General features: G+C 33.3%; 3 protein-coding genes across 8 annotated transcripts; 2 read left to right on the forward strand and 1 right to left on the reverse strand.

Moving 5' to 3' along the window:
* Positions 1–2,444: 2,444 nt before the first annotated feature.
* Positions 2,445–7,117, forward strand: LOC149940743 (post-GPI attachment to proteins factor 6-like). The gene is made up of 12 exons (XM_090178404.1): positions 2,445–2,623; positions 2,695–2,860; positions 2,921–3,134; positions 3,201–3,328; positions 3,400–3,680; positions 3,744–4,006; positions 4,062–4,193; positions 4,252–4,457; positions 5,646–5,803; positions 5,865–6,043; positions 6,106–6,366; positions 6,439–7,117. The coding sequence occupies exons 1-12, from the start codon at positions 2,533–2,535 to the stop codon at positions 6,805–6,807; spliced, it is 2,448 nt and encodes an 815-aa protein (XP_090034530.1). The 5' UTR covers positions 2,445–2,532; the 3' UTR covers positions 6,808–7,117.
* Positions 7,118–7,938: 821 nt separating this feature from the next.
* LOC149940744 (gamma-tubulin complex component 5-like) lies at positions 7,939–12,683 on the reverse strand. Of its 6 annotated transcripts, none has more exons than XM_090178676.1 (21): positions 12,552–12,658; positions 12,340–12,437; positions 12,169–12,275; positions 12,006–12,111; positions 11,746–11,830; positions 11,549–11,628; positions 11,252–11,478; positions 11,042–11,186; positions 10,770–10,980; positions 10,394–10,706; positions 10,148–10,320; positions 9,862–10,081; positions 9,633–9,801; positions 9,513–9,575; positions 9,370–9,458; positions 9,223–9,310; positions 9,033–9,153; positions 8,862–8,962; positions 8,576–8,790; positions 8,406–8,509; positions 7,939–8,122 (listed from the first exon to the last, which is right to left on the reverse strand). In XM_090178676.1, the coding sequence occupies exons 2-21, from the start codon at positions 12,418–12,420 to the stop codon at positions 8,055–8,057; spliced, it is 2,766 nt and encodes a 921-aa protein (XP_090034802.1). In that variant the 5' UTR covers positions 12,421–12,437; positions 12,552–12,658; the 3' UTR covers positions 7,939–8,054. The 6 variants fall into 6 exon arrangements, 5 of the variants coding, with proteins under 5 accessions (XP_090034802.1, XP_090034801.1, XP_090034800.1 ...); XM_090178675.1 differs by having other exon boundaries at positions 7,939–8,119; positions 10,148–10,326; XM_090178674.1 differs by having other exon boundaries at positions 8,862–8,959; positions 10,148–10,326; positions 12,552–12,657.
* On the forward strand, positions 12,522–13,329 carry LOC149940745 (PAT complex subunit Asterix). The gene is made up of 4 exons (XM_090178684.1): positions 12,522–12,677; positions 12,894–12,990; positions 13,053–13,150; positions 13,212–13,329. Exons 1-4 carry the CDS (start codon positions 12,610–12,612, stop codon positions 13,282–13,284), a joined length of 336 nt encoding a protein of 111 aa, XP_090034810.1. The 5' UTR covers positions 12,522–12,609; the 3' UTR covers positions 13,285–13,329.
* The last annotated feature ends 3 nt before the right edge of the window (positions 13,330–13,332 follow it).

Consider the following 13,332-nt stretch of genomic DNA (forward strand, 5'->3'; position numbering starts at 1 on the left):
AATAACATTATTAAATATGTAGGCCGACATTAGTTACGAAATAAGACGCCCGAATAATAGGGTTATGCAGGGAAAGCGCGACATAGGCGGAGCTCTGCCATATTGCGTAACGAGCTCTGTCAAATCAAAATTAGGGCTAGAAATTAAATTAAAGTATGAAATCCCGTGAATAACATTATTAAATATGTAGGCCGACATTAGTTACGAAATAAGACGCCCGAATAATAGGGTTATGCAGGGAAAGCGCGACTTAGGCGGAGCTCTGCCATATTCGAAACCGAGCTCTGCCAAATTAAAAACAAAGCTAGAAACGAAATTAAAGTATGAAATCCCGTGAATAACATTATTAAATATGTAGGCCGACATTAGTTACGAAATAAGACGCCCGAATAATAGGGTTATGCAGGGAAAGCGCGACTTAGGCGGAGCTCTGCCATATTCGAAACCGAGCTCTGCCAAATTAAAAACAAAGCTAGAAACGAAATTAAAGTATGAAATCCCGTGAATAACATTATTAAATATGTAGGCCGACATTAGTTACGAAATAAGACGCCCGAATAATAGGGTTATGCAGGGAAAGCGCGACATAGGCGGAGCTCTGCCATATTGCGTAACGAGCTCTGTCAAATCAAAATTAGGGCTAGAAATTAAATTAAAGTATGAAATCCCGTGAATAACATTATTAAATATGTAGGCCGACATTAGTTACGAAATAAGACGCCCGAATAATAGGGTTATGCAGGGAAAGCGCGTCATAGGCGGAGCTCTGCCATATTGCGTAACGAGCTCTGCCAAATCAAAATTAGGGCTAGAAATTAAATTAAAGTATGAAATCCCGTGAATAACATTATTAAATATGTAGGCCGACATTAGTTACGAAATAAGACGCCCGAATAATAGGGTTATGCAGGGAAAGCGCGACATAGGCGGAGCTCTGCCATATTCGAAACCGAGCTCTGCCAAATTAAAAACAAAGCTAGAAACGAAATTAAAGTATGAAATCCCGTGAATAACATTATTAAATATGTAGGCCGACATTAGTTACGAAATAAGACGCCCGAATAATAGGGTTATGCAGGGAAAGCGCGACTTAGGCGGAGCTCTGCCATATTGCGTAACGAGCTCTGCCAAATCAAAATCAGAGCTAGAAACGAAATTAAAGTATGAAATCCCGTGAATAACATTATTAAATATGTAGGCCGACATTAGTTACGAAATAAGACGCCCGAATAATAGGGTTATGCAGGGAAAGCGCGACATAGGCGGAGCTCTGCCATATTGCGTAACGAGCTCTGCCAAATCAAAATTAGGGCTAGAAATTAAATTAAAGTATGAAATCCCGTGAATAACATTATTAAATATGTAGGCCAACATTAGTTACGAAATAAGACGCCCGAATAATAGGGTTATGCAGGGAAAGCGCGACATAGGCGGAGCTCTGCCATATTCGAAACCGAGCTCTGCCAAATTAAAAACAAAGCTAGAAACGAAATTAAAGTATGAAATCCCGTGAATAACATTATTAAATATGTAGGCCGACATTAGTTACGAAATAAGACGCCCGAATAATAGGGTTATGCAGGGAAAGCGCGACATAGGCGGAGCTCTGCCTTATTCGAAACCGAGCTCTGCCAAATTAAAAACAAAGCTAGAAACGAAATTAAAGTATGAAATCCCGTGAATAACATTATTAAATATGTAGGCCGACCTTAGACAGGGAATAAGACGCCCGAATAATAGGGTTATGCAGGGAAAGCGTGACATAGGCGGAGCTCTGCCATATTGCGTAACGAGCTCTGCCAAATCAAAATCAGAGCTAGAAACGAAATTAAAGTATGAAATCCCGTGAATAACATTATTAAATATGTAGTCCGACATTAGTTACGAAATAAGACGACCGAATAATAGAGTTATGCAGGGAAAGCGCGACATAGGCGGAGCTCTGCCATATTGCGTAACGAGCTCTGCCAAATCAAAATTAGGGCTATAAATTAAATTAAAGTATGAAATCCCGTGAATAACATTATTAAATATGTAGGCCGACCTTAGTTACGAAATAAGACGCCCGAATAATAGGGTTATCCAGGGAAAGCGCGACATAGGCGGAGCTCTGCCATATTGCGTAACGAGCTCTGCGAAGCTGGAAATTCCGTTAACAGTATTATTAAATATAATGGCCAACAGAAAGTATAAAATTTCGTTAATAACCCAACATAAACATTTAATTTTAATTTTGTTAACAATACGGCCTAAACATTTTTTGAGCAATTATATAACGACCAAAAACTCAGTTTTGAAATGCTCGCGCCAAACAAAGGAAGGTTAATCTTCCTTGGCTTGCTTTCTCTCGAATATCTATAGTAGCTACTACCGCAGTAGGAAGAGGAGCTCTGCCGGAACTCTGCCACCTCTGCCAACTCTGCTTTTTAGGGACTATCCCTAATTTGTTATGACGGGACTTTAAAATACATTGCCGTTCGTGGTATTTTTTCCAATGAAACTTTAAAATTATTCAACTATGTGTTTCTCATTATGAGTTATTCTAAAACTACTCTTTATCTTGTGTTTTGTGCTGTTTTGAAAATTTCTTTGTCAGCTTTGATTATTAGGGCATCTAGTTTAGGTATGTTTTGAAATGGTCCTGTGTTTCATATGTTTTCGTATCTAATATTAATATCCCATGTTTTTATTTAGTTTATACTCCTTCAGATGCTTATGAAGAAAGTATTCTTCGGCCTTTTCGTTCATACAGCGATGTGGCTATCTTTCATTTTTCAGTTCCTCAGGAAACAAAGCGTGCTATGTGGCAATTTGTAGCGTTTATGGATGACCCATCTTGCGTTCCTAAAACAGTTCATATGTAAAATACGGAAAATATAATTGTAGGAATATTGTTATTTATATTATGATTGCAATTTAGCTATTTGCGCCATGGTAGCTATCCAGTTGTTTCTCCAGATAATGGTTCCTATCCTAAGGATGTTGTGGTGCCCAAGACACACCTATACGCCATAAAAACAGTCACCAATTACCAACCAAAAGAAATGCCAGAATTTCATATTATGAACCCACTCCCAGGGAGTTGGTTTGGTATTGCCTATATTCCAGATTGGAATAGAGAGATTAAAGTACAGGTAACATTTTTTAATTTTTAGCCTATTGTTATTGAAATATAGTGTGTAAATATGATTTTGTAACAGGGTATTAGTCACAATTGTCATTATAGTCTGGGCAGTATGGCTGCTTGGACTGTTCAGCCTAACATTCAATTGTTATCTCCAGGCTCTGCGATAGAAATCTACACCTCTTCTCAAATAAATTATTACAAGTAAATTTTAATGATTTCAGTTAATATAAAATGAAACATTTCATTATTATTATTATCAAATATATTTTCAGAATTTTTGTTCTTGAAAACACTTGGAGTTTTCAAATTTTAATATCTGGTTGTTCAATGAGGAATAGTTCCTTAGATGATTTTGCAGCGCAAGAAACCAAAGATTGCGTCAGTCAGTTCGGTATCCGGGCAAATGGATTGCCCTTTTCTTCCCCCTTAAATCTCACCAATGGCTATAACCCATTTTCGCACACATTATCTCAGCCTCAAACTAACACCTACTACTTTTTCGTAGTCATATCGCTGCAACATGTATTTTACAATATTTCAGTGAAATTTCAAAGTAATAATCAAGAATTTAAACTAACTCAGTATTAAACCAATATAATTTGATTGTTCCGTATAGGTTGTTCCAGCAGTTGGCATCAAGTCACAAATAAACACTCCAGTCAGCCTGTTAAACACTTGTACTTGAAAGAACTTTGGTCAAGTTTATCTAACAAAATGGGGAACGTTAGTCGCTTAGAAAAGAGGTCTTTAGAAGACGACGATTTCAATCAGTCTGAAGATATTTCCACATCCTGGAAGTCGGAAGAAGACTGCGTACCTGTCATATCGTTAACGAGGGTTAAACACGCCCAAGATTTTCTAGATTCATTCTTACTACAGGTTGGCTAGATTTAAATGTTAATTTCTCTTAATAAAAATATATTATTGTTAATAGGGTCGAGATTGGTTTTCTTCTTGGCTCTCAATATCAGAATCGTTTCCATTGTTAGTTAAATTTGAGCTGTTGCCTTTCGTGGATATTGGAGGGACTTTACAAACCAGAATTCACTTGGATCCGATAGCCCAAGTATTAATGTTTAGATTAATTATTACTCATTTATCTAATATGTTGTTTTTTTTTATAGAATTTTACAACTGAAATTGTGAAAGTAAATATGTGTGTTAGTCACAAAATACCTCCCATTTTTATCAAAGGTAAAGCTAATTGCGAAGAGGATTATTCAATGATGATATCATCAAATAAGAACTTGGGTGCTGTCAGATACTTTCCTTTTCCAAATCCAGGAACTTGGTTCATTTCTTTTGAAATTACCTGCTACAATGCATCAGGGTATTTATCTTTTGCAATAGGTGTTTCTATAAAATACGGGATAACGTTTTGTCTACGTCTCTTAGCTGTAGCTCTTGAAGGTAGAGAGTAACCCGGCCACCTGAATTAAAGGCTTCAAAAGTCGCTTGATGACTTGGGCCTAAGGTGGTGCCTTGGGTATTAGCCTTGCTGATTATGATTATTATTATTATTATTATTATTAGTGCGCGCTGCAGTCGCAAGACCCTTTGAAATCTGAAACCCGCGTGCAAACCTCTTGTGCAAGTAAAGCGGATAAAAACATTTTATACTTCTAATTTTTTATTGATTTATTTTATAGAAATCTCTATTAATAGGTGGACACTTTTCGCTGGCTTTGGTGCAGATAATGTTTCTACACCGGCTGCGTTCAGTAACTCTCAGCGAAATATCAAAAAAAATATTTTCGTTGAGACCGTTGCTAACGTGACGTAGGATCTTGTTGAACGCTTTTTACGCTTGTTGTAAATTTTGTAAAGTGTCTGTTGCGGCGTCTGCAGCTAGCCTTACTTAGTGATGCAACGTCACGTGACTGTTGAGCAACGGAAAACCTGCTCTTACAGCTGATGACTTCGTTGCTCAACAGACAGGCAACGTGACGTCAAAACAGTATGTAAAAAAACCCGTTCAGTAAAAACCGCTGACTGTTGAGCTAAGCGCTGAGCTTTTTTAGAGTTACTGAACGCAGGCACCGTGAACTATTCGTCAAGATTGGAGTATTAGGACTTCACTTTTTACTCCTCCTGGAAAGGAAGTGTAAAGAGAGTAAACTAATAAAATCGTCTGATTATCCAGAATTTATCTACTAAAATGACCAAAGGCAACGATTTTGGGAAAAGATTTTTATCCCCATGCAAACTATTCGCTACCACAGAATCTGAGTAAAATTTCGTCATAAGGTTACTCTTCTTACCCTACTCCGAAATCCCAAAACCAGCGAAAAGTATCCACCTAATGTTTCTATAAAGTTGGGTATGAAACCTCTGCGAGATTAAAGTTAACTAAATTCCAAGCCATTGAAAATGTAACGAATCATGTTTAAAAAATGTTTCCTAATTAATGCAAAAATATTTGTTGGCCACCCCCTAATAATTTATGAAAATATTCAAAATAACTAATTCAATTACTCATTTCTTAATTCTTGTAAAATATTTAACAAATAATTTGTAGAAACGAAATTCAGAGTTGCGAGTTGGATCAAGTAATGGTTGATTTAGCCATCAGGCTTCAACCATGTGTATTTGAAGGGCAGCCGTGTGGCTCTAATGGATTGTGCAGAGAAAACCATTTTAGGCAGTTTTATTTTAGTTCTTGTCAATGCATTGCTGGTAGGATTTTTGCCTTAAATAATTGTGTTACCATGATTCAATAATTTTACTATTCATATAGGTTATAGAGGATGGGGCTGTACTGATGGTAGTTTATCAGTATCATCCTCCGTTGAGCTCATGAAAACTTTACTGTTGACTCTCAGCAATGCATTTTTTATTCCCTCCATTTTACTCGCTGTGAAAAGGAAATATTATACGGAAGCAATTGTTTACGCAGTCACAATGTTTTTTTCTACTGTAAGAGGAATGTTTTTTCAACGTATCTTTATTCCATAATTGTAATGATTTATACTTTCTAGTTCTATCACGCCTGTGATGTTGACAGATACAGTTTTTGCTTAATGAAATACGAAGTCCTTCAGTTCTGTGATTTTTACTCCGCTATTCTTTCTGTATGGGTAACAATTGTGGCCATTGCTGGTTTATCACAGATGGTTACGTCCATTGCCCATATGTCTGGTGCACTGGGAATTGCCCTAGGTGTCGAATACCAAAGAACGGGATTTTGGGTATTTGTCATTCCTTTTGTAATAGGAGTGATCATTTTAATTTTCTCTTGGGTAAGTGTTAATATTATATTTCAATTCTAGGTGAGATACTCCAATAATTTTTTTTGATTTTTCCTATGTCAGGGTTGTCGTTGCTACCAAGTTAAATCTTTTAAAACTTTCCAAGCTCGATCTCTGGTGAGACTTTTAGCCGGGTCTTTAACCGCAATAACAGGGTTGATACTTTTCGCTTTTGTTGAGACTGAGGAGAACTACAAATACATCCACAGCACTTGGCATATCATTATCGCAATATCTATTGCATTTTTGCTCCCTACCCGGAGTACAAAACTTGGGTTTGGCCCATTAAATGACAGTGGAGATTCCACCTCCATCGTAGACCCACCAGTATTTTTTCATTCGCCATTAAACAATGATTCAGAAATGCTCGATATTTCTGAATATCACATTCAGTCTGATCGAAGTATTTTAATTAATGGAGGTACAACTTAAATTTAAGCTTTCTTAAAACTTTGTTGTAGTTTTTTTATTTATTTAAAACGTGTAATCTAAATTGAAGACTGATATACGCCACACATTAGCAAAATGTTTTTAACATTTTATTTCACTTATGATATCTTTGTAAGAATCTGTTAAATGTAAATTATTATTTTAAATTTAGAAACGAAAAATGTTCCTAAAAATTTAAATTTAGATATTATCAAATTTATTTTGTACGTTTTTGTACAAAATGCGTACTTTCTACATTGAACAGTCTTGAAAGTATTCAACTGATTTGTTGTATGTGTACAATGATGGAATGTTATCTGTAGTTTATTGTATTCATGTTCCTACATGTAGGCACTAAATATTAAAAAAAACAAAATTATTTTGATTTTGTTAATAATAATAATATTGATTATCAAAAGCCACAAACTGGGGTCTTAAATTTTTTTCTTGGGTTCTTCCTCATTATAATGTCTTAGCCAACTAGATTGTGGTAAGTTATAAACAGAAAGTGGATTCTTCCTGCTTCGATCTATTGTAGTCAACCAAAAATGGCTAGATGAAATCTTAAGAAATGATAAGGTTTTCTTCTTTCCATAAGTATAACACTTCTTATTGTTTTAATACTAAGTTGCAACCAAACTGAGTAGTATATTTTGCTTTGGCGAAATTTAAACAGTAAGGATCTTGGTGCTGAACCAAACTATGATTGTGCAATAGCTCAGAAAATCAATTCAATGATAATGCCCCTTATGCATAAACATTTTTTGCGTTTTACCAAGACTAAACAGAATTTTTGGATTTTTTACATGTTCCAATTCAGCTAACAAATAAAAGTGCTCAAATCTTCGAAGCATGTTTCATTTCTTAGATACTTCAGAGTGAAATTACTGCAATAAAAGAGAAAGTGCTAAGGAATAAATTGCAACTACTTTGGGAAAGACTCACCTGCCAATTATGGGGGGGGGGGTCATTTTGACACCACCAGAAAAATTTGAACCTTATATGTTGAAATACTTCGGCTATCCATACACCTGCGTAAAAATAATCACAGCCTAAAATTTATTAGAAGACTCATGCCAGATTGTCTTTTGAAATATTTAATTTCGCTCGGTATTGCTAGGAATAAGGAGGAGTAAAACAAGACAAGAAAAAGTATGTATTTTTTTATATTACATTGAAATATACAACAATTATTTTAAATGGAAGTGTAGTGATCACATGTTTTTAATGTAAAGAACATTTTTGCAATTTCATGAATAAAGCTCTTGGAAAAGTAAATTGATGTCAGTTTTGTTAGAGTTCAAATGAAATGCAGCTACTTTGAAAGAAAATTAAAATTAAAATTCTATCATTGCTATAACATTACCTGAAAACCAAAACAACGTAATTTGAATTATATGGTATGGTATTATCTATAAATAATGATTTAAATTCTAATATGATTACTGAAACCAGTGACAAAAATTGCAGTTTTTTGTCACAAATATTTATGAAGATACCAACTGTTTAAAACTGGCATTTCTTAATTTTCCCCTACTCTTACCTACCAAAGAGTTACATGATTTTGGTTTTCAGGCAATTAATACATAATTGGTACTTACAACTCGAATAATCACCCCTTTTCTGGGCAATTTTGATCATGGCACTGAAGAAATTTAAGCACCTTGTATATTCTTGTTCGATGAGAGATAGCTCCAATTGGTAGCTATGATTAAATAATTAATGAATTATATCAAATTTACTTATTTACTAATTATTAAATGTTACTTACTGATCATCATCGACTTCAGAGTTCCATTGGTGTGCAAAATTAATAGCTAAATTTAATATTTTAAACACTCCATCCTTTAAATAATGCAAATTTGGAACTAAAAAACATTTAGTTTGAATTTTTTTTAAATAAATTTTATGGGCGTCCACCAAATCTTTAACATTCTTCGCTTTCTCTATTTCATCTTTTAACTCCAAATGCACAGTGTGCAATATCTAACAACAAAACAGACCAAAGTTAGTAAACAAAACACCAATCAGAGACTTTAAAAAAATATATATAATACTCCAATCATAAAATAGTTGTGTATGGAATTAATAGTACACAAAAACTTCATCTTTAACAAATATTGAATGTGGCTATGCTTTTTAGTTTGGGAATTTTCTGCTAAATTAAATATTTAAAACATTTCAATTATTGGTCAGAACTTATAAAACTAATACATGAAGGTAACTACTTGAAAAACGTAACTGATCCAGAGCATATTTGGCACATTTAATCTGCATTAAAAAACTGAATATATTTTGGTAAACTCTCATCGACTCATTGTCGAGGATTATATTGATGGGCCAAGGAACCTAATTACAAATAATAATGGAACAACCAAATAACATTTACAGCAAAGCCAAGAAAAACTAAAGCTTTACCTTATAAACCAACAGAAGCATTAGTAATTCTTCCAAAGGACTCTTTGATATCACCAAGTCTTCATTTATTACAACAGAAATATTAGAGCTGAAAAAGTATAATTTCAATAGGCATAATTTAATATTTTAAAAAATACAATGAATTACCTAAATTTTGCAAATCCTGTTGCTTCCGCTACTTCATTAAGATAGGTGTTCAAGCAAAATACATTGGCCCAATTTCTGCCTCTTAACATCTAGGGTTGAAAACATTAACCAAATTTTACGATTGCTTTTCTTAATTAACTTACTTTATCAAATACATTTGAGCAAAAATAAAGCATCGACGCCCCTGCTTCCAAAAGATAGAAGGCCTAAAAATATACACAGTTAATAAATTTGTGGGCATTCTTCAAACTTCTGATGTATACCCTAATGAGATCCAAATGCCTTAAAAGGTTATGATCTATTGTAAGTACATCAATAGCTTTTTGATTACTAATATGACACTTTTCAATTATTAAAGGGATCAAAGAGTTTCTCAAAAGTAATGGAAGAGGTTTTCGGCATTCAAACTCTACATCTAATATTTCTAAGCGTCTTAAAAATAGAACATAGTTAATGATAGTTTTAAATCACTTTAAAATTTCTTTAATTTACTCATTGGTCTTGCGTTTAACTTTCCTTTCTGGTTTGTCTTTCAATATAAATTGTTGGAAATTTTTATCCAACAGAGAATTTCGGCTTGTAATTTTGTTTATCCAAGAGTTATAGTTATTAAACTCGTTTGTCCAACCAATATTTGTGTTGTTACATTTTTCATTTAAATTTATGCCTAAATTATTTAACACTTTACTGAGAAACAAATTATAGAGGCATTCTGTAAAAGTACATATTTATATTAAAATTTATAATTTAAATGTTGGATTGCCTAATTTCAAATTACCTTCATTTTTAGATTCAAAAGAGTTTTTAAAACCTAGTTTAGCCAATACCTCGACTGACTTTCCAGCTAATAAAATGTAGGGCAAAATTTCACTAAACACAAAGAACTTATTTTCTACTTGGTGCAATATTAGAATCTTGTCCCAAAAAGATTCGTCTTCGGCTTTAGCACTTCTATTTCTAAGAAAAATTGACAGGAAAACTAATACAACCAAGATAAAACCCAAAAATTTAATATATTCATTACCTTTCTATCGCAAATTCTTCATAAGTATCTACAAGTTTCCCGTTAATAAGCTGATGAATAAAATTGAAGTATGGCTTGCATGATTCAAATAACATCGTTAATAAAATATTTAGGTGATATTGATTTGTCCCTAATAATCGAACTTCCTCCAATTTCCTGCCAATGACAGTCAAAAGATGAGCTACTTTAAGCCTTTTGGACATGGTTTCTTCCACATTGGTAACTCCATCTTCGAAAACGCTGTAAACCAAATTCATATTGGAGAAAAAATTATGTAGTTCTATTCGTAGTTTTATCAAAGTCCAACACTCCACTGAAAACAAAAAAAAATATTTACTTAAAAATGTAAAAAGCTATAAATAAATAAAAATCTCACTGTTCATGAACACTTCTTTTTCAAGTTGTTGCAGAGGTAATAAAAGCTCTTGCAAGATTCGAAACAAGGAACTAGCAAAAGCCTCATAAACCTCCGATTGGAAATGATACACTTTAAACTTATTTTGAACAATACTGTTGACAAAGTATTTCATGTTAACTACACAATTTGCGTAAAAACAGAATGGTTTAATGAAATTACGTAATGCTTCCTAATAAAAAAGGAAAATATCAGTTCTCATTGTTTAATATATTGATAAGTGTTTCACTAACATTATTTAAGCTGCACAGTCTAACAGATTCTTTAAGAGAAAACTTATCAAATTGATAATCAAAAACTGAAAGTTTAGTCGCTCCTCGGAGCATCCATAATATTTCAGTTACAATTACTTCTTCTCTTACAATCTCACTCTCTGTACTGAAATTTCAAAAATGCAATTCAGAAATTTTATTATCTTATTGTACGAAACATTTTTTACTCACTTGTTTAAAATATTATCTCGCAACCACTTCCTACTGTTAAGATTTAAATTTAAAACTGACAATGTAATGGTTGGTGAGGGTGATGAAGGCATAGGCCTAATTTCAAAGTCGGGTGTTTGTTCAAAACCAGAATCACTGGATGGAGTGCCAACGTATAATTCCACAGGTGGATTTTGGATTTCAAACAACTCATCCACATCCTCAACTGAGGAACTAACATCATAAACCTATAAAAACAAAGTAACTCAGTTTTTCTACATTACAAAAAAATATATATAGTTAACAATTTTATTTTACTAGGACTGGATCTGGAGAATCAATCAGCTGAAATTCCTCATTCTTTAAAATACTTTCCACGGATATACCCTCCTTGTATTCTAGAAATACAAAAAACGTGTTAAAAATTCACACTAGCAAAACAAAAAGAAAAATTAATATTGTTAGAGTCATTAACCAGAAATGAAAGGACTTTAAGATATTGAAATGTTATAAACCTAATGGTTTCTGATATAAACATAAATTTGAGGTTCCACGTGATATTTTCATCAACAAAAACAAAACTGCACACAACTCATCTTCCTAGTTTCATTCAAAATACAAAAAAAAAAACACACAAATGCTTTTAATTTAGTAAATAAAATAAAATAAAATAAAATAAAATAAAATAAGATAAAATAAAATAATATAAGATAAAATAAAATAGAAAGATGTCTGAAATGCATTCGCACCAAACTTGCACATTTTAATAACTTACAGATGACCCTGTAGTAGATCCAATTAGGTTTTTAAATTTTTTAACTAAATCAGAAAACACTCTGGCATGTGTGCTTTGGGCTTGAATAACCAATTTGGAATGCAAACTAGAAAGTAAATAATAAGTATACAAATAATAACGTGAAACTGGCTACTAAACAAACTTGTCAGCCTTCTTCCAAACATCAGGAGCAATTACGTCTAAATAACGATGATATAGAAAATTGGACAAAATAAACTTTTGACAAATGGCAAAATTCTGATCATCTTCCTGAAAACGAAAAATTACTCAAAATTATGTGACCACCAAAATAGCTATTACCAGGGTTATTTACTTGTATATTTGTAACATTTTTTATTAATTTTTGAATATCGCTAGAAATTTTATCGGCTTTCTTAAACGTTAAAGGAGGCATTTTTTACTGTATTGATTCTATTGAAACAAGGGAAATGAAAAGCATTAAACTTTTCTTTGCGATATTGCGCGTAAATCTTGAATCTTGAAACAACCAATCCAATATCAGTGAGCAGCAGTGCTGCCAATTACCAATCATTAACCTTTCACCCTTCGTCCTTGACTTTTCTGGAAACAAATTACACGAAAAATGGCGGCGACTGGCAGTGGTACCTCTTCTGTAGGAATAGAACAGAAAAAGAGCGACAAAATTACTCGGTATGATATTTCATTGAATGTTAAAAAGCTTACTTATTGTTTCTATGCCATATACCGTTCGGCCTATTTCTTTTTATGAAACTTGCTATATACTAGTACCCAGAAACCATCTATATAGATAGTCTCGGTAGTACCTTTAACCGTTTAGTTATGGCTCCATCTTATTTAGAAAGATAACTCCACTAGTTTGATTAAGGAGTTAAAATATATTAACAGATACAAAGCTCTAACAACGGGGGCGGCGGATGATCCAACTGCCGACTATATGAATGTCCTGAGCATGATCTTTTCAATGTGTGGTTTAATGATGAAAGTAAAGCTGAATGTTTATTTTGTCTTAAAGTTTTTCCTTTAAGTTTTACTCATTAATTTCAGCTAAAATGGTGTGCTTGGGTAGCTCTTTACTGCTCCAGCATCAGTTTTGCTAACTCAAGAGTTAGTGATGATACCAAACAAATTTTGAGTAGTTTTATGTAAGTGTAATACTTAAAACGTAAATGTTGATTGCGATTATTCAACTATATAATCTTTTAGGCTCTCCATATCAGCAGTGGTGATGTCCTATTTACAAAATCCTCAACCAATGACTCTACCATGGTCTTCCTGAATGTTTATATGTATAGTGCAAATAAATTATACTTGTAGACATGCATTT

This window comes from Leiobunum rupestre, chromosome 6 (genome assembly GCF_980474605.1).
Source record: "Leiobunum rupestre chromosome 6, qqLeiRupe1.1.hap1, whole genome shotgun sequence".
Lineage (NCBI taxonomy): Eukaryota > Metazoa > Arthropoda > Arachnida > Opiliones > Sclerosomatidae > Leiobunum > Leiobunum rupestre.

What these genes read in the sequence shown, in the direction of transcription:
- LOC149940744 (XM_090178671.1), bottom strand. Translation starts at nt 12,420, where the DNA reads ATGCCTCCTTTAACGTTTAAGAAAGCCGATAAAATTTCTAGCGATATT. An exon ending in GTTTGGAAGAAGGCTGACAA is followed by an intron (nt 12,112 to 12,168) that starts GTTTGTTTAGTA and finishes TTTACTTTCTAG; the next exon opens with TTTGCATTCCAAATTGGTTA. An exon ending in GTTAAACGCAAGACCAATGA is followed by an intron (nt 9,802 to 9,861) that starts GTAAATTAAAGA and finishes TCTATTTTTAAG; the next exon opens with ACGCTTAGAAATATTAGATG.
- LOC149940745 (XM_090178684.1), top strand. Translation starts at nt 12,610, where the DNA reads ATGGCGGCGACTGGCAGTGGTACCTCTTCTGTAGGAATAGAACAGAAA. An exon ending in AAGAGCGACAAAATTACTCG is followed by an intron (nt 12,678 to 12,893) that starts GTATGATATTTC and finishes ATATATTAACAG; the next exon opens with ATACAAAGCTCTAACAACGG. An exon ending in CAAATTTTGAGTAGTTTTAT is followed by an intron (nt 13,151 to 13,211) that starts GTAAGTGTAATA and finishes ATAATCTTTTAG; the next exon opens with GCTCTCCATATCAGCAGTGG.
- LOC149940743 (XM_090178404.1), top strand. Translation starts at nt 2,533, where the DNA reads ATGAGTTATTCTAAAACTACTCTTTATCTTGTGTTTTGTGCTGTTTTG. An exon ending in TATTTCAGTGAAATTTCAAA is followed by an intron (nt 3,681 to 3,743) that starts GTAATAATCAAG and finishes TGTTCCGTATAG; the next exon opens with GTTGTTCCAGCAGTTGGCAT. An exon ending in TTCTTGTCAATGCATTGCTG is followed by an intron (nt 5,804 to 5,864) that starts GTAGGATTTTTG and finishes CTATTCATATAG; the next exon opens with GTTATAGAGGATGGGGCTGT.